This window comes from Heterodontus francisci, chromosome 2 (assembly GCF_036365525.1).
Source record: "Heterodontus francisci isolate sHetFra1 chromosome 2, sHetFra1.hap1, whole genome shotgun sequence".
Taxonomy (NCBI): Eukaryota; Metazoa; Chordata; class Chondrichthyes; order Heterodontiformes; family Heterodontidae; genus Heterodontus; species Heterodontus francisci.
In genome coordinates, this window is record NC_090372.1 from 194,051,582 (window position 1) to 194,070,979 (window position 19,398).

The 19,398-nt window shown below is 44.2% G+C and overlaps 1 protein-coding gene across 5 annotated transcripts in view; it reads left to right on the forward strand.

Annotated features, from left to right (window-relative positions):
- ncapg2 (non-SMC condensin II complex, subunit G2) overlaps positions 1-19,398 on the forward strand; it is a 159,137-nt gene that overhangs the window by 131,385 nt on the left and 8,354 nt on the right. For all 5 annotated transcript variants that reach the window (XM_068015001.1, XM_068014998.1, XM_068015002.1 and 2 more), the window contains exon 27: positions 8,293-8,392. In XM_068015001.1, the coding sequence (XP_067871102.1) occupies positions 8,293-8,392 (100 nt within the window). The remainder of the gene's footprint in view (positions 1-8,292; positions 8,393-19,398) is intronic.

Here is a 19,398-nt window from a genome sequence, read left to right on the forward strand (position 1 = left end):
CCCTACTGATTAAAATCTTTTGGGGTAGAAGCGGTTTGCACTTGCATTTATAAGGAGGAGAAACAGGGGTGCTCTGATGGACCATGCAGGGAGTTTTTGGGCTTCAGCTTTTTGGCCCCCTTCCCATATCCATGAGACTCTTTTCCCTCGCCATCACCATTGCGACTTTCCTAAATGTCAGTGGGGCAGTTTCTTGGCCACCGAATCGGACGGCAGTGGCTGCGGGCCAGCCGCCTCTTTGCGCCCAGCGGGATGCAAATGTGGCTTGCTTGGTAATTAATCTTGATTATATCTCCCATGGAGTTCTCTGGTGGTCTGCGTATCCTGTGCGTGAGTTAAATTTTGCCTACTATTCCTTGCAGTAAGTTAGTATGGAATGAAAAGTTGAAGATCCTTCTGTAAAAGTGTGAGAGAATTAAATTAATGCGCACAGTTGATGAGTCATATCTATCTATATCTCTACTAATGTTTAATTCAGCTGGCTAAAGGCGGGCATGAAGTTACTTTAATCTAATGTCTTCAGTAATCCTATGAATACTCTTAACACTTGTGAGAAATGAAGTAAAACTAAAGTAATGAATTCTTAGATAAATATTTGATATTTAAAACTTTTGTATGATTGGAGGGTAGTTTTAAATTAAAAACACAATACTGCGGATGCTGGAAATATGAAATAAAAACAAGAAAATGCTGGAAACACTCAGCAGGTCTGGCAGCATCTGTGGAGAGAGAAGCAGAGTTAACGTTTCAGGTCAGTGACCCTTCTTCAGAACTGGTAAATATTAGAAATGTGAAAGGTTACAAGCAAGTAAAGTGGGGGTGGGGCAAGAGATAACAAAGGAGAAGGTGTAGACAGGACAAGGTCACAGAATAGCTGACCAGAAGGTCATGGAGCAAAGATATGTTAATGGTGTGTTGAAAGACAGAGCATTAGTACAGAAAGCGTATTAATGGACTGAAAATTGAACAGCCGCAGTAACAAACATGAAAAAAACAGTGGGTAAGCAAACTGAACAAACTATGATGAAATAAAATAAAATAAACACAAAAAAAAGTTTTAAAAAAGGGAAAAAAATAACTAAAAATAAAAGTAAAATGGGGGGCCCGTCATGCTCTGAAATTATTGAACTCAGTGTTGAGTCCGGCAGGCTGTAGTGTGCCTAATCGGTAGATGAGATGCTGTTCCTCGAGCTTGCGTTGATGTTCACTGGAACACTGCAGCAATCCCAGGACAGAGATGTGAGCATGAGAGCAGGGGGGAGTGTTGAAATGGCAAGCAACCTGAAGCTCGGGGTCCTGCTTGCGGACTGAGTGGAGGTGTTCCGCAAAGCGGTCACCCAGTCTGCGTTTGGTCTCCCCAATGTAGAGGAGACCACATTGTGAGCAGCGAATACAGGATACTACATTGAAAGAAGTACAAGTAAATCGCTGCTTCACCTGAAAGGAGTGTTTGGGGCTTGGGATAGAGAGGAGAGGAGGTAAATGGGCAGGTATTACACCTCCTGCGATTGCAGGAGAAGGTGCTTTGGGAAGGGGATGAGGTGGTGGGGGTAATGAAGGAGTGGACCAGGGTGTCACGGAGGGAATGATCCCTTCGGAATGCTGACCGGGGAAGGGAGGGGAAGATGCTTTTGGTAGTTTTAAATACTTTGGTTTTCAAGTTTTTCCAAAACCTGGCATCCTGTGCAAAATGAACTTCCACATCGGAGTAAGCTGCTCCAACTAAATGAACAAAACTGCTCATATCGCTCCTACATAAGCTGAATACAATAAAGATGGCCTCATACTTGTTCCAGATACTACCTGCAAGGGTCCCAGGTCAACATTTCTGAGACTGGAGTTGCATCTTAAAGTTCCTTTGTGCCGAAAATCGGTGTTAATTGCTTTGAACTCTGAAAAGAAGGAAGACAGCCTGTATCATCACCTTCTACTACCGGAACTCTTCCTCTAATTTGCAACAAATCCGCATAGATACATCTCCATCCTGTGCACAAAGCAAAGCAAACCTGAAGCGGACTTGGCAACAAAACTTAGCCACTGCTGAATAGAGAATGAATGGCAGAATACAGCAGCTTCGGGGATATGATACTAGATTAGCAGCCAAGAGGTCATTAGTTCAAATTCCACCAATGACAAATAGTGAAACTGAATTAAGTATACCTGGTACTTTGTCGACTGGCACCAGAAAATGACATGTCAGCTGCTGGATAGCTGTCAAAATTCAACTGAATCATTAATGTCCTCCAGGAAATTAATGCGTGGTTGAGGTGATGGTGCAGAAGGGAGGGCTTTAGTTTCCTGGATCACTGGGTCTGTTTCTGGCAAAGGTGAGACCTGTACAAGTTGTACAGGTTGCACCTGAACCGGATCGGGACCAACATCCTTGCTGGGAGGTTTGCTAGTGCTGGTGGGGTGGGGTGGGGGGGTTTAAACTAATTTGGCAGGGGGATAGGATACAGAGTGGAGGTACAGTAGGGGTGATGCACAGCCAAATGTAAAAGAGAAATTGAGTCAGTCTGGAAGGCAGAGCAAATATAAACCTGTTAAGGCACAAGTGAAAAATGCAAGGCTGGATTGCATCTATTTTAATGCAAGGAGTCTTACTAGTAAGGTAGATGAATTGAGGGCTTTGATTAACACATGGGAATATGATATTATTGCGATCACAGAGACATAATTGAGGAAGCAGCAGGACTGGCAGCTGTTGATCAAGGAGTCAATTACTGCAGTAAGGAGGGATGATATCTTCGAAGGTTCCTCAAATGAGGCTATATGGGTAGAACTTAAAAACAAAAAGGGGGCAATCACTTGGCTGGGAGTGTACCACAGGCTTCCAAACCAGGAGGGAGAGATAGAGGAGCAGATTTGTCGGCAAATCTCAGAGGTGTAAAAGTGATAGGGTAATAATAGTAGGGGATTTCAACTTCCCTAGTATCAACTGGGATAGTCTTAGTGCAAAAGGCTTAAAGGGGGCAGAATTCTTAAAAAGCTCTCCTGTATGCTTTTTGAGCCAGTACATAGAAAGTCCTACAGGAGAAGGGGCAGTACTGGACCTAATCCTAGGAAATGAAGCCAGACAAGTGATGGAAGTGTCAGTGGGGGAGCATTTTGGGGATAGTGACCATAACTCTAAGATTTAAGGTAGTTATGGAAAAGGACAAAGAAGGGCCGGAAATAAAGGTAATGAACTGGGAGAAGGCTGTTTTCAATATAATAAACAGGATTTGGCCAAAATGGGCTGGGAGCAGCTACTTGTAGGAAAGTCTATATCAGACCAGTGGGAGTCATTCAAAGAGGAAATAGTCAGAGTTCAGAGCCAACATGTACCTATTAAGGTGAAGGGTAGGACCAACAGGTCCAGGGAACCCTGGATGTCGAGGGATGTAGAGGATTGGATAAGGGAAAAAAAAGGAAGGTTATGGCAGATTCAGAGCGCTGAAAACAGGGGAGGCACTAGAGGAGTATAGAAAGCGTAAGGGGGGTACTTAAAAATGTAATGAGGAGAGCGAAGAGGGGACATGAAAAAACCACTGGTGGGCAAGATAAAGGAAAATCCTAAGTCGTTTTATAAGTATATTAAGGGCAAGAGGATAAGCAGAGAAAGAGTAGGGCCCATTAGGGACCAAAGTGGCAATGTGTGTGTGGAGCTGGAGGACTTAGGTGAGGTTTTAAATGATTACTTTTCACCTGTGTTCACTATGAAGAAGGACAATGTAGGTGTAGTGATCAGGGAGGAGGATTGTGATATACTTGAACATATTATCATTGAAAGGGAGGAAGTTTTAGCGGGTTTAAAAGTGGATAAATCCCCAGGCCCAGAAGAGATGTATCCCAGGCTGTTATGTGAGGCAAGGGAGGAGATAACAGGGGCTCTGACACAAATTTTCAAATCCTCTCTGGCCATAGGAGAGGTACCAGAGGACAGCGAATGTGGTACCATTTTTGAAGAGGAGTAGCAGGGATAAACCAGGTAATTACAGGCCAGTGAGTCTAACACCAGTGGTTGGGAAACTATTGGAAAAAGTTCTGAGCGACAGGATTAATCTCCACTTGGAGAGGCAGGGATTAATCAGATAGTCAGCATGGCTTTGTCAGGGGGAGATCATGTCCAACTAACTTGATTGAATTTTTCGAGGCGGTGACCAGATGTGTAGATGAGGATAAAGCAGTTGATGTAGTCTACATGGACTTCAGTAACGCTTTTGATAAGGTCCCACATGGGAGATTGCTGAAAAAGATAAGAGCCCATGGGATCCAGGGCAATTTGGCAAATTTGATCCTAAATTGGCAGGAGGCAGAGATAATGGTTGAGGGCTGTTTTTGCGAGTGGAAGCCTGTGACCAATGGTGTACCACAGGGATTGGTGCAGGGACCTTTGCTGTTTGTTGTGTACATTAATGATTTAGATGTGAATATAGGAGGTATGATCAGTAAGTTTGCAGATGACACGAAAATTGGTGGTGTCGTAAATAGTGAGGAGGAAAGCCTTAGATTACAGGACGATATAGATGGGTTGGTAAGATGGGCGGAGCAGTGGCAAATGGAATTTAATCCTGACAAGTCTGTGATGATGCATTTTGGGAGGACTAACAAGGCAAGGGAATATACAATGGATGGTGAGACCCTAGGAAGTAGAGAAGGTCAGAGGGACCTTGGTGTACTTGTCCATAGATCACTGAAGGCAGCAGCACAGGTAGATAAGGTGGTTAGGAAGGCATGTGGGATACTTGCCTTTATTAGCCGAGGCATAGAATATAAGAGCAGGGAGGTTATGATGGAGTTGTATAAAACACTAGTTAGGCCACAGCTGGAGTACTGTGTACAGTTCTGGGCACCACACTATAGGAAGGATGTGATTGCACTGGAGAGGGTGCAGAGGAGATTCACCAGGATGTTGCCTGGGCTGGAGCATTTCAGCTATGAAGAGAGACTGAAAAGGCTAGGGTTGTTTTCTTTAGAGCAGAGAAGACTGAGGGGGAACATGATTGAGGTATACAAAATTATGAGGGAAATTTACAGGTTAGATAGGAAGAAACTTTTTCCCTGAGCGGAGGGGTCAATAACCAGGGGGCATAGATTTAAGGTAAGGGGCAGGAGGTTTAGAGGGGATTTGAGGAAAAATGTTTTCACCCAGAGGATGGTTGGAATTTGGAACGCACTGCCTGAAGAGGTGGTTGAGGCAGTAACCCTCGCAACATTTAAGAAGTATTTAGATGAGAACTTGAAATGCCATAGCATATAAGGCTACAGGCCAAGTGCTGGAAAATACGATTAGAATTGTTAGGTGCTTGATGGCCAGCACAGACACGATGGGCCGAAGGACCTGTTTCTGTGCTGTATAACTCTATGACTCTAGGAAAGTGAATCTGCCAGTGTCACCTTGTATGGCCTATCTGTGACTCCAGTCCCAGATTACATGGTTGACTCTAAATGCCTCCAGGGCAATATTCCCTCTAAGCTGCAAGAATGCGCAGCAACATTAAAGTTCCTGCATAGACCTAATGCAATGACCCCTTTTAAGCTACTATGTGCTCACAGCTGCGCAAAAAAATGTAAAAGCGGCTGTGCACTTAAACCACCTGCGTACTCCAGAAAAATAATTAGAGGTAACGTTGCTTTTGGGGCCCCTAGGGATAAGCACTTAAATACTGATTTGCCAGTGGCGCTCACAACTCGAACAAAACAAAAAGGTCTGGAAGCCAAGTTGCAACATCACTATTAACAGCAGAATGTGTGAGAGCTAACTTAAGAAGATGCACTACATGTACTGCCCTCCATTCAAGTTGCACATCTTTTATTCCTTGCTTTTGAATGATTGCTGGCCAGTAGGGCACTCTCTTGCCTTTGCATTCTACTATTCTGTTCTACAGTCAAGTAGCCCACAAGGTCCACAACAACCTGAAGATCGCAACCCAGCCCTTATTGGAGAGAGTGGCTGACAAATTTGCAGACTATCAAAGCTCTCACTACCAGTTGCAAGAAGATGCATCCTCTATGTGAAGTATAGCCCTCCTCACAAGAAACATGTGGCTAAAGAATCTGTGGGAAATACTTCAGTCCAAATGAGTGAATGGCCCCTAACTAAAATTTAAGTAGTCTGATGCCTGCTCTTGGAAGCTCACTTAGCGCCACCCTACCCTCCTCCCCGAAAACAATACAGACTGCAATTGCTGACCCATTGACTGACGAGGACAACAATTCCAACCAGTTTAAATATAATTTTTGAAATCTCTTTTCCCTCAGCTGAAGCAATAATGTTAGAGTTTGAATGGCATGCCAACATCTGGAAAAAGTCTGACATGAATATTTTAAACTTTTGAACCGATATATTGGGGAATATATTGTACAGTGCAAAACAGCATATTTTAAGAATATAGCATAATAAACAGGAGCAGGAGTAGACCATGGGGTCGTTCAAGCCTGATCCGCTCGCTATTCATCATGGCTGATCATTTGCCTCAACTCCACTTTTCCGCCTACTGCCCATATCCTTTGATTCCTTGAGAGACCAGAAATCTGTCTCTCAGCCTTAAATATACTCAATGATAGAGCATCCATAACCTTCTGGGGTAAACAATTCCAAAGAATTACAACCCTTTGAAGAAATTTCTCCTTATCTCAGACCTAAAATAGTCATCCTTTATCTTGCGACTGTGTCCCTGTGGTCTAGATTCCCCAGCCAGGGGAAGCGACCTCTGTGCCTACTCTGTCAAGTCCCTTCAGAATCTTATTTCAATAGGATCACCTCTCATTCTTCCAAACTCCAAAGAGTATAGACCCAGTTTACACAGCTTTTCATCATGGGATAACCCTCTCATCCCAAGAACCAATCTAGTGAACCTTTGCTGTGTCTCCTCCAATGCAAGTACTTTTTTCCTTAGATATGGATTATTAGAATTAGAACATTACAGCGCAGTACAGGCCCTTTGGCCCTCGATGTTGCGCCGACCTGTGAAACCATCTGACCTACACTATTCCATTTTCATCCATAGGTCTATCCAATGACCACTTAAATGCCCTTAAAGTTGGCAAGTCCGCTACTGTTGCAGGCAGGGTGTTCCACGCCCCTACTACTCTCTGAGTAAAGAAACTACCTCTAACATCTGTCCTATATCTATCACCCCTCAACTTAAAGCTATGTCCCCTCGTGTTTGCCATCACCATCCGAGGAAAAAGACTCTCACTATCCACCCTATCTAACCCTCTGATTATCTTATATGTTTCTATTAAGTCACCTCTCCTCCTCCTTCTCTCCAACGAAAACAACCTCAAGTCCCTCAGCCTTTCCTCGTAAGACCTTCCCTCCATACCAGGCAACATCCTAGTAAATCTCCTCTGCACCCTTTCCAAAGCTTCCACATCCTTCCTATAATGCGGTGACCAGAACTGCACGCAATACTCCAGGTGCGGTCTCACCAGAGTTTTGTACAGCTGCAGCATGACCTCGTGGCTCCGAAACTCGATCATACTCGATTATAACGACAGTACAAGATTTTCATCTATAAAAGATGTTGAATTAAAAGTGTGGTAAAATGATAGACCATTAAAGGCAAAGTTTAATTGTAAAGCACTCGTCAGTATTTATCTCAATAGCTTCCTTCTTTAACTTTTATTTCCCCTTGTGCAGACTTGTATTTTGCACTTCTTAGACCTCCTCGAAAGAGAACAGGTGGCTCCAAAAGTAATGCCAGTGACTTAATCAATGTTTAGTGTTGGCCTGGGATCAGATCTGAGCAAGGAAAAGTTACTACAATTGAGTACTGTATTGTACCTAGTCAGTACTAACCTTTCCTCTCCAGTTCTGGTGAATGGTCTCAATCTGAAATGTTAACTGATCTGTTCTCTCAGCAGATAGGGACTGGACTGAGTTTTTCCAGCAATTCTACTTTTATTTCTGGTTTCCTGCCTGGGCCTGTAATTTAGAGTCTGAACTAATTTTTGAAATGCTAGTTTAAAAAAAAATTGAGCTATCTGTTATTTGGACCTCTCCCATAATCTATGTTCTCATGATTTCAGATGCAATTGTGGACCCAAATGGCAAGCCTCCATAGGGGTGGAAATTGGATTTTGCATGAACTGGGAGATATGTTTCTGAAATGACAAAGGGGAGTAATTTATACTGAAAGAGCATCTCCTAGTTTTTCCTTCTCTAAGTTGATGCCCTCTTCATTTGCAGGATTAAAACAGGTTTATTACTGAACTGACTTGACCAGCTTTTTTTTAAACTTGGAAACAGATTCAGCTACTCTGTTCCCCAGCATTTGGTTCTAAAATCCAACTTATTTTGTGCAGGTAAAGTGAAAAGAGCTGCAATCAAAGATACCGCAGTAGCCATTCACAGGAAGTTTCAGCATTATAATGGAATTATACCGGAGTTGAGTAACTTTGAAAGGTATGTTGAATAATGCAAGAAATGTGGGTTTATGTAGAAAGTATTGTCAACATTTCCTTGATTCTAGAAAAACTACCACATGTACAATTATGCGGGGAAAGCATAGCATGCATTCTAATTTAAAATGGATGGCAAGTTACCTCACCCTATGAATCTTCATTAGAGAACTGATTTATTTCTTTCATATAACAAAATCTAGCTCTGAATATATAGATAGTGATAAGAAGCTGCAATTTTCCTACGTCATTGAGTAGTCTGTTTATTGCTACTGCATATTCAGTGTTGGTAGTCTCCAATTGTCTGTCTCTTGTAACAGCAACACTGATTAAAACAAATGGAATGTGGTAAGTTACCCTATTTCTATACATCATTTAGAATAACACAAAGTATATATTTAAAATTAAGATGACATTGTTAAACTGAATTCCATTGGCGTGTGATTGTTTTTCAACTTTGCAGACAAGGTTTTTTAAATGAAAATAGGAGAGGCAACATTCAACAAGTTCAAAAGAATTATAGTGCTAGGAACATAAAGTGGTATACAGAAGCCAATTACATTGTCTAATTTGGATGTGTACTAAATTTGCACCTTTTTGAAGTTCCTGCAACTTACATGCTAGTCGATCACTAGCTTGGAGCTGAGGGGTTGATCATCTTTACTTTCCGCAGCAGATTTAATTTGATTCATACGGAAGTTTTATTTTACATTTTGCTTGTGTATCAAAGGATGAACTTTAATTTTCTGCTTTTGATTCCACTCAGAGGAGTTTTGTTGTGGCCTCTGTTCGGTGGATATATACTGTTGGATCTAGTGTTGGAGATTATTGCACTGCTGTTGTCTCTGACAATCTTATGGCTTAATTTAGATCAAGAGGGGGATGGTTTTTGATTTGGGTGATCTACATTGTGCTTGCATAAAGTAAGGAGTATTGTACACTGATACAGTTTTAATGGGTTTCTCAACAAGAAAAGTTCAAGGTAGTAACACTACCTCAGTTAAGGTAATGTGTCCAAGACACAGGCTGATCTTGATTCACCACATGGATGTTCTATGCTCACTTCATCACTTAGCTTAATCCTAGGTTCTACTGTGATATTTTCTAGCAGTCCGCAGAGGAACCTGAATGATTATCTATCAGGTATATGCTTTCTTCCTAGAGGTATGAAGAATATGCTGGGGTTAAATGAAGAAGGGTGAGAGGAGGCTCACGTGGAGCTTAACCACCAGCATGGACCTATTGGGCTGATTGGCCTATTTCTGTGCTGTAAATATTATGTAATTATGTCAACATCCTCCATACATTTAGTCATCCCTTCAGGCCTTATAGGAGTTTATACTTAGATCATGTTTTAAAAAAGACTATCTTTTGGATGAAAATTAATTCTAACATATGCAGGGATGTTATTGATTGGCACTGACACATGGTGCTATTGAATGACAATCAAAATATTGTGAGTGGACATTGCCCACCGCATGGTCTCTCCAGAATATTTGATCAGCAGCTCAACTCCATTGGTGAATGGAATATGTTTCGTACTGAAAGAATGAGTATGACCCTACTAAGTAACTGATCTTTTATTTTGGAACATACCTGGAGCGTGATTTCCTCCAGCTGGAAGGAAAGACCTCCTCCTTGGAGAATGGGCAGCATGGTGATTCCAATGACGGTGCTTCTGATATGACCTCCTTTTTCCTCAACCGAGGATTCCCCACCACTGTTGTTGACCGGGCCCTCAACCGTGTCCGGCCCATTTCCCGCACCTCTACCCTCACCCCTTCCCCTCCCTCCCAGAACCATGACAGGGTTCCCCTTGTCCTCACTTTCCACCCCATCAGCCTCCATATCCAAAGGATCATCCTCCGCCATTTCCGCCACCTCCAGCGTGATGCCACTACCAAACGCATCTTCCCCTCCCTTCCCCTGTCAGCATTCTGAAGGGATCGTTCCCTCCGCGACACCCTGGTCCACTCCTCCATTACCCCCACCACCTCGTCCCCATCCCATGACACCTTCACCTGCAATCGCAGGAGGTGTAATACCTGCCCATTTACCTCCTCTCTCCTCACTATCCCAGGCCCCAAACACTCCTTTCAGGTGAAGCAGCGATTTACTTGTACTTCTTTCAATGTAGTATACTGTATTCGCTGCTCACAATGTGGTCTCCTCTACATTGGGGAGACCAAACGCAGACTGGGTGACCGCTTTGCGGAACACCTCCGCTCAGTCCGCAAGCAGGACCTTGAGCTTCCGGTTGCTTGCCATTTCAACACTCCCCTCTGCTGTCATGCTCACATCTCTATCCTGGGCTTGCTGCAGTGTTCCACTGAACATCAACGCAAGCTCGAGGAACAGCATCTCATTTTCCGATTAGGCACACTGCAGCCTGCCGGACTCAACATTGAGTTCAATAATTTCAGAGCATGACGGGGCCCCCCTTTTTACTTTTATTTTTAGTTATTTTTTCTTTTTTACATTTTTTACAATTATTTTTTTTTTCTTTTGTTTATTTCATTTCATTGTAGTTTGTTCAGTTTGCTTACCCACTGTTTTTTTTCATGTTTGTACTTGTTGCTGCTCAATCCTCAGTTCGTTAACACCCTATCTGTACTAATGCTTTGTCTTTCAACACACCATTAACATATTGTTTGCCTCTGCTCCATGACCTTTTGGTCAGCTATGTGGCCTTGTCCAATCTACACCTTCTCCTTTGTTATCTCTTGCCCCACCCCCACCTCACTTGCTTATAACCTGTGACATTTTTAATATTTGTCAGTTCCAAAGAAGGGTCACTGACCCGAAACGTTAACTCTGCTTCTCTTTCCACAGATGCTGCCAGACCTGCTGAGTGGTTCCAGCATTTCTTGTTTTTATATGGTGATTCCTTATATAGGGAAGAGAATAAAGTGCTGGAAATATTCAAGTCTGGCAGCATCTGTGGAGAGAGAAGCAGAGTTAATGTTTCAGGTCTGTGACCTTTCATCAGAGCTGGCAATGTAATAGGTCTTAAGCAAGTGAAGTGGGGGTATGGGGGGGGGGTGGGGCGGGGGGAAACAAAAAGGAAGGAGTGTGGTAGGGCAGAGGGCAGGAGAGATTAACTATCAAGGAGGTCATGGAGCAAAGGGAGTGTGCTAATGGTGTGTTGAAAGACAAAGCGTTAGTGCAGAGAGAATGTTGACAGAGTAATGAACAGATCTGTTCAAAAGCACAAGCATGAAAAATCAAGTTTATGGCAGGCACATGGTGGGATAAGATGAAGGATGAAACTGCGGAGCTGGACAGCTTTTAGGCAAGGTGACTCGGTGCTCCTGGCGAGAGCAGTCGAGTATGTGCGAGCATAGGGCGGCGCAGTGGTTAGCACCGCAGCCTCACAGCTCCAGGGACCCGGGTTCGATTCCGGGTACTGCCTGTGTGGAGTTTGCAAGTTCTCCCTGTGTCTGCGTGGGTTTTCTCCCGGTGCTCCGGTTTCCTCCCACAAGCCAAAAGACTTGCAGGTTGATAGGTAAATTGGCCATTATAAATTGTCACTAGTATAGGTAGGTGGTAGGGAAATATAGGGACAGGTGGGGATGTTTGGTAGGAATATGGGATTAGTGTAGGATTAGTATAAATGGGTGGTTGATGTTCGGCACAGACTCGGTGGGCCGAAGGGCCTGTTTCAGTGCTGTATCTCTAATCATAATCATAATCATACAGTGGGAGGGGGAGGATCCACTCGTCGTGGTCCATGTAGGTACCAACGACATAGGCAGGACAAGGGAGGAGGTTCTGCATAGTCAGTATGATGAGCTAGGCACCAAATTAAGAAGTAGAACCTCAAAGATAATCTCAGTATTATTACCTGAACCACATGCAAATTGGCATAGGGCAAATAAGATTAGAGAATTGAATGTGTGATTCAAAGACTGGTGTGGTGGAAGTGAGGTCCAGTTTGTGGGGCACTGGCACCTATACTGGGATGGTCTGCACCTGAACTGTGCTGGGACCATTGTTCCAGCCAGCTGCATAACGAGGGAAGTAGAAAGGGTTTTAACTAAATAGTGGGGTCAAGGGATCAAATTTGGCAAGATGTGATAAATCAAAAAGTAGAGACAAGGCAAGAGAGAAAGGTATTAATATGGAAAAAGATAAACAGACTGTAATGGGAAGGGATAGAGAGTACAAATCTAACAGTAAGTCGGCAGTCAAGGCTAGACGTTAGAAAAATAATAAAAGGACACAACTAAAGGCTCTGGGCTGAATTTTATTAGCGTGCCGTTTGAACTCGCCGGCCTTCCGACATGGAAGCACCGTCGCTGAGCCCCCGCTACATTTTGCACGGTGCCCCATGTAAATGGAGGGGGTGGAGCGGCCGCCCCCGATGGCGTAGAGGGGGCGGCCGCTGTGTCCCCAGCAAAGGCGTCAGCCACCACCGTGCCGACAGAGGTGCCGTTTTTAAAGGGCTTCGAGCCCTTCAGTCTGGTTTTCACCATTTCCCGACCTCTCCTGCCCTGAAGTTTTCAGTCCTCCCCCCTCCCCACCAGTGTCTCGCCTCGGAACTCGGTACGGAGTTCCATAGGCACGCGGGCTGAGGCCAGCAGCAGTAAAAGCAGCGTGGGACAGTGCCGGGACCAAGTGATTTCATGCCCATCCCTAATTTCCCTCAAGAAGGTGGTGGTGAGCTGCCTTCTTGAACCACTGCAGTCCATGTGAGGTATGCACGCCCACGGTGCTGTTAGGAAGGGAGTTCCAGGATTTTGACCCAGCGACAGTGAAGGAACGGCGAGATAGTTCCACGTCAGGATGGTGTGACTTGGAGGGGAACATGCAGGTGGTGGTGTTCCCATGTGTCTGCTGCCCTTGTCCTTCTAGTTGGTAGAGGTCGTGTGTTTGGAAGGTGCTGTCTAAGGAGCCTTGGTACGTTGCTGCAGTGCATCTTGTAGCTGGTACACATGGCAGCCACTGTGCGACAGTGGTGGAGGGAGTGAATGTTTGTGAATGGGGTGCCAATCAAGTGGGCTACTTTGTCCTGAATGGTGTTGAGCTTCTTGAGTGTTGTTGGAGCTGCACCCATCCAGGCAAGTGGAGATTATTCCACCACACTCGTGACTTGTGCCTTGTAGATGGTGGACAGGCTTTGGGGGTCAGGAGGTGAGTTACTCACCAAGGGATTCCTAGCCTCTGACCTGCTCTTGTTGCCACGATATTTATTAGGCTACTCCAGTTCAGTTTCTGGTCAATGTTAACCCCCAGGGTGTTGATAGTGGGGGATTCAGTGATGGTAATGCCATTGAATGTCAAGGGGAGATGGTTAGATTTTCTCTTGTTGCTGATAGTCATTGCCTGGCACTTAGGTGGCAAGTAACATTTGTGCCACTCATCAACCCAAACCTGGATATTGTCCAGGTCTTGCTGCATTTCTGCACGGACTGCTTCAGTATCTGAGGAGTCACGAATGGTGCTGAACATTGTGCAATCATCAGCGAACATCCCCACTTCTGACCTTATGACTGAAGGAAGGTAATTGATGAAGTAACTGAAGATGGTTGGTCTTAGGACACTACCCTGAGGAATTCCTGCAGTGATGTCCTGGAGCTCAGATGATTGACCTCCAACAACCACAACCATCTTCCTTTGTGCTAGGTATGACTCCAACCAGGAGAGAATTTTCCCCCTGATTCCATTGACTTCAGTTTTGCTAGGGTTCCTTAATGCCATACTCAGTCAAATGCTGCCTTGATGTCAAGGGCAGTTACTGTCACCTCGCCTCTTGAGTTCATCTCTTTTGTCCATGTTTGAACCAAGGCTATAATGAGATCCGGAGCTGAGTGGCCGGGGCAGAACCCAAACTGAGCATCACTGAGCAGGTTATTGCTAAACAAGTGCCGCTTGATGACACTGTTAATGACACCTTCCATCACTTTACTGATGATTGAGAGTAGACTGATGGGACGGTTATTGGCCAACTTTTCCTGCTTTTTGTGTACAGGACGTACCTGAGCAATTTTCCTCATTGCCGGATAGATGTCAGTGTTGTAACTGTACTCGAACAACTTGGCTTGGGGCGCAGCAAGTTTGGAGCACAGGTCTTCGGTACAATTTCTGGAATATTGTCAGGGCCCATTGCCTTTGCAGTATCCAGTGCCTTCAGTCGTTTCTTGATATCACGCAGAGTGATTCGAATTGGCTGAAGTCTGGCATCTGTGATGCTGGGGACTTCAGGAGGAGGCCGAGATGGATCATCAGCTTGGCACTCCTGGCTGAAGATTGTTGCAAATGCTTCAGCCTTATCTTCCGCACTGATGTGCTGGGCTCCCCCATCATTGAGGATGGGGATATTTGTGGAGCCACCTCCTCCAGTTAGTTGTTTAGTTGTCCACCACCACTCACGGATGTGGCAGAACTGCAGAGCTTAGATCTGATCTATTGGTTATGGGATCGCTTAGCTCAGTCTATCGCATGCTGTTTACAAAGTTTGGCACATAAGTAGTCCTGTGTTGTAGCTTCACCTCATTTTTAAGTATGCATTGTGCTGCTCCTGGCATGCCCTCCTGCACTCTTCATTGAACCAGGGTTGGTCTCCTGGCTTGTTGGTAATGGTAGAGTGGTGGATATGCCAGGCCATGAGGTTACAGACTGTGGTTGAGTACAGTTCTGCTACTGCTGTTGGCCCACAGCACCTCATGGATGCCCAGTTTTGCATTGCTAGATCTGTTTGAAATCTATCCCATTTAGCACGGTGGTAGTGCCACACAACATGATGGAGGTTATCCTCAATGTGAAGGTCTCCACAAGGACTGTGTGGTGGTCACTCGTGGCAGGCTGCTCCCGCAAGTATTTTACGGGCCCCCGTGCCACGACCCAGGCCATCGAGGGGCTGGTAAAATTCAGCCCTCTGTATCTGAATGCACATAGCATTCGAAACAAAACAGATGAACTGCAATATGGTGCAATTTTATGCTTTTTCTTTAAGTTTGATACTATCTTTAACTGTTTTAGTTAACCATAGATGGCCGGTCCCACAATTGGAATTTTTCTTTCTCGTTGAAATGTATCTGTTCTATGTATTTTGAAATATCCCCTTAAATGTCTGCCACTTCATCTCTGTTGACCGATCCCTTAACCTAATTTGCCAGTTCACTTTAGCCAACTCTGCTTTCATGCCCTCATAATTGCCCTTATTTAAGTTTAAAATACTAGTCTTTGACCCACTCTTCTCTCCTGCAAACTGAATGTAAAATTCAAGCATTTAATGATTGCTGCTACCTAAGGGCGCTTTAACAATGAGGTCATTAATTAATCCTATCTCGTTGCACAATACAGGTGTAATATAGCCTGCTCTCTGGTTGGCTCCAGAGCGTACTGTTCCAAGAACTTATCCCGAAAATATTCTATGTACTCCTCATCTAGGCTACCTCTGTCCATCTGATTTTTCCAGTCTATATGTAGGTTAAAATCCCCCATGATTATTGTTGTACCTTTCTAACAAGCTGCCATTATTTCTTCCTTTATATCCCGTACTACAGTGTGATTAATATTAGGTGGTTGTACACCACTCCCACAAGTGACTTCTTGCCTTTATGATTTCTCATCTCTACCGAAACTGCTTCTACATCCTGGTTTCCTGAACTTGGGTCATCCCTCTAAATTGCGCTAATACCATCATTAATTAACAGAGCTACCCCTCCATCTTTTCCTAGCTTCCTGTCCTTCCTAAATGTCTTGTACCCTTCAATATTCAGCTCCCAAACTATCCTGCAGCCATGTCTCTGTACTGGCTATCAGATCATACTTATTTATGCTCTCAGTTCATCTGTTTTGTTTCATGTATTCAGATACAGAGCCTTTAGTTTTGTCCTTTTTTATTATTTTTGTAACTTCTAGCCTTATCTACTGATTTACTCTTAGATTTGTACTCGCTGTCCCTTCCTGTCACGGTCTGTTTATCATTTCCCATATTAATACCTTTCTCTCTCGCCTTCTCTCCACTCCTTGATTTACCTTATCTTTCCAAATTTGATCCCCTGCCCCCACTATTCAATTTAAAACTCTCTTTACTTCCTCTCCACAGAAGATTGGATGGAATATAAAAAACAGCAAAGAATGACTAAAAGATTGATCAGGGGGAAAATATTAGAGTACGAGGGAAATCTTGATAGAAATATAAAAACATAGTAAGAGTTTTTATAGATATATATTTTTTAAAGTTAACAAAGTGAACGTTGGTCCTATGGAAAGCGAGTCTGGTGAATTAATAAGGGAAAGTAAGGAGATAGATGAATTGAACAAGTATTTTGCATCAGCTTTCACTATAGAGGATACAGGTAACATCCCAGAAATAGCTGTAAATCATGAAATGGAAGGGAGGGAGGAACTCAAGAAAATTGCTATCACCAGTGAAGTGCTGCTGAACAAATTGTTGGAGCTGCAGGCTGACAAGTCCCGAGGTCCTGATAGACTTCATCATCCTAGGGCCTTAAAAGAAGTGGCGAGTGAGATAGTTGATGCATTAGTTTTAATTTTCCAAAATTCCCTAGATTGGGGGAAGGTTTCATTAGATTCGAAAATAGCCAATGTAACTCCTTTATTCAAAAAGACAGAAAGCAGGAACCTTTAGGCCAGTTAGCTTAACACCTGTTATGCAGAAAATGTTAGAAGCTATTATTAAAGACGTTATAGCAGGGCACTTAGAAAAATTCAAGGTGATCAGGCAGAGTCAACATGGTTTCGTGAAAGGGAAATCATGTCTAACCGATTTATTGGAGTCCTTTGAAGAAGTAATGTGCTGTGGATAAAGGGGAACTGGTGGATTACTGTACTTCGATTTTCTTCCTTACCTGAGGACCGGAGTGGCAGCAGGTGGACCTGGGAAGAGGCGGATCCGGAGCGGGACCTAAAAAAGAGAGTGCAGGGCTCCAGGCCCTTACTTACCTGAGGACTGGAGTGGTGGCAGGCGGACCTGGGAGGAGGCTGATCCGGAGCGGGACCTGAAAAAGAGAGTGTGGGGCTCGAGGCCCTTACTTACCTGAGGACTGGAGTGGCGGCAGGTGGACCTGGGAGGAGGTGGATCCGCAGCGGCAGCAGGCTCTCTCGCTCCTCCTCGCTCTCTCCTCCTCTCTTTGCCGGTGTGCACTGAGATTCCAAAGAGGAAAAATGACTTAGAGTGAAATCACGGAAAATTTGTAAGGTGATTGGTTGGGTAAGTAACAGCTGTTAGTGCCTATAAATAGCTTTAAAAAAAAAGGGGAAAGTTCCTTTTTTTGGAAAAGACCCCAAAACCTACCGTATAAGTGATGAGGTTAGTACTACTAAAGTGTTTTTTTTTAAATTAGTGTAATTTGTTAAGGACTTTAGATTGTAGTGGGTAGTGTTTGGAGTAGAACAAGGCCCCTAGCTTAATTAGTATTTTTTAATTAAAGGGAGTAACTAAGTAATTTAAAGGTAAGTCATGGCAGGCGAGCTCGCACCCATGATATGCTGCTCCTGCCCTATGTGGGAAATCAGGGAGGCTTCCAGTGTCCCTTGTGACCATGTGTGCAGGAAGTGTATCCATCTGCAGCTACTGGCTACCCGCAATCCGGTGCTGGAGCTCCGGGTGGATTCACTGTGGAACATCTGCGATGCTGAGATCATCATGGATAGCACGTTTAGCGAGGTGGTCACACCACGGGCAAATGCAGCAAAAGCAGAAAAGGAATGGGTGACCACCAGGCAGAGTAGAGGAAGGCAGGTAGTGCAGGAGTTCCCTGTGGCCATCCCCCTCTCTAACAGATATACTGCTTTGGATATTGTTGTGGGAGATGGCTCGGGAAAGCAGCAAGAACCAAATTCATGGCACCATACTTTGCTCTGTGGTACAGGAGGGGAGGAAGAAGAGTGGCAGGGCTATAGTGACAGGGGATTCAATCATAAGAGGAACAGGCAGGTGTTACTGCAGCTGCAAAAGACACTCCAGGATGGTATGTTGCCTCCCTGGTGCCAGGGTCAAGGATGTCTCTGAGTGGCTGCAGGACATTCTGAAGGGGGAGCGCAAGCAGCCAATTGTTGTGGTACATATCGGTACCAACAACATAGGTAAAAGAAGGGATGAGGTCCTACAAGCTGAATATAGGGAGTTAGGACGAAAATTAAAAATTAGGACCTCAAAGGTAGTAATCTCTGGATTACTACCAGTGCTATGTGCTAATGAGAGCAGAAATAGCGGGATATATCAGATGAATACGTGGTTGGAGAAATGGTGTAGGGGGGGAAGGATTCATATTCCTGGGACATTGGGACCGGTTCTGGGGAAGATGGGACCAGTACAAGCAGGGTTGCATTTGGGCAGGAGTGGGACCAATTTCCTCGGTGGCGGGGGAGGTGTTTGCTAGTGATGTTGGGGAGGATTTAAACTAGAATGGCAGGGAGATGGGAATCTGAGCAGGGAGACAGAGGAGAGGGAAAAGAGGATAGAAATGAAAGACAGTAAGGTAAGAAGCAAAAGTGGAAGACAGAGAAAACAAGGGCGAGAAACAAATGCGACCGTAGTGCAAAATAAAGCTAAGGTGACTATTAATGTTAAAAAGACAAGTCTTAATGCGTGGAGCATTCGCAATGAGTAGATGAATAAACACAAATAGATATAAATGGTTATGATATAGTAGCGATTATAGACACATGGGTACAAGGTGACCAAGGATGGGAACTGAACATCCAGGGGTATTCAATATTTAGGAAGGACAGGCAAAAAGGGAAAGGAGGAGGGGTAGCGTTGTTAGTAAAGGAGGAAAGCAATGCAATTGTGAGGAAGGATATTGGCTCAGAAAATCATGATGTGGAATCTGTGTGGGTGAAGCTAAGAAACACCAAGGAGCAGGAAATGTTGGTGGCGGTTGTCTATAGGCCCCCAAACAGTAGTGGGGATGTAAGGAACGGCATTAAACAGGAAATTAGAGATGCATGCAATAAGGGTACAACATGGGTGACTTTCATCTACATATAGATTGATCAAACCAAATTAGCAATAATACTGTGGAGGAGGATTTCCTG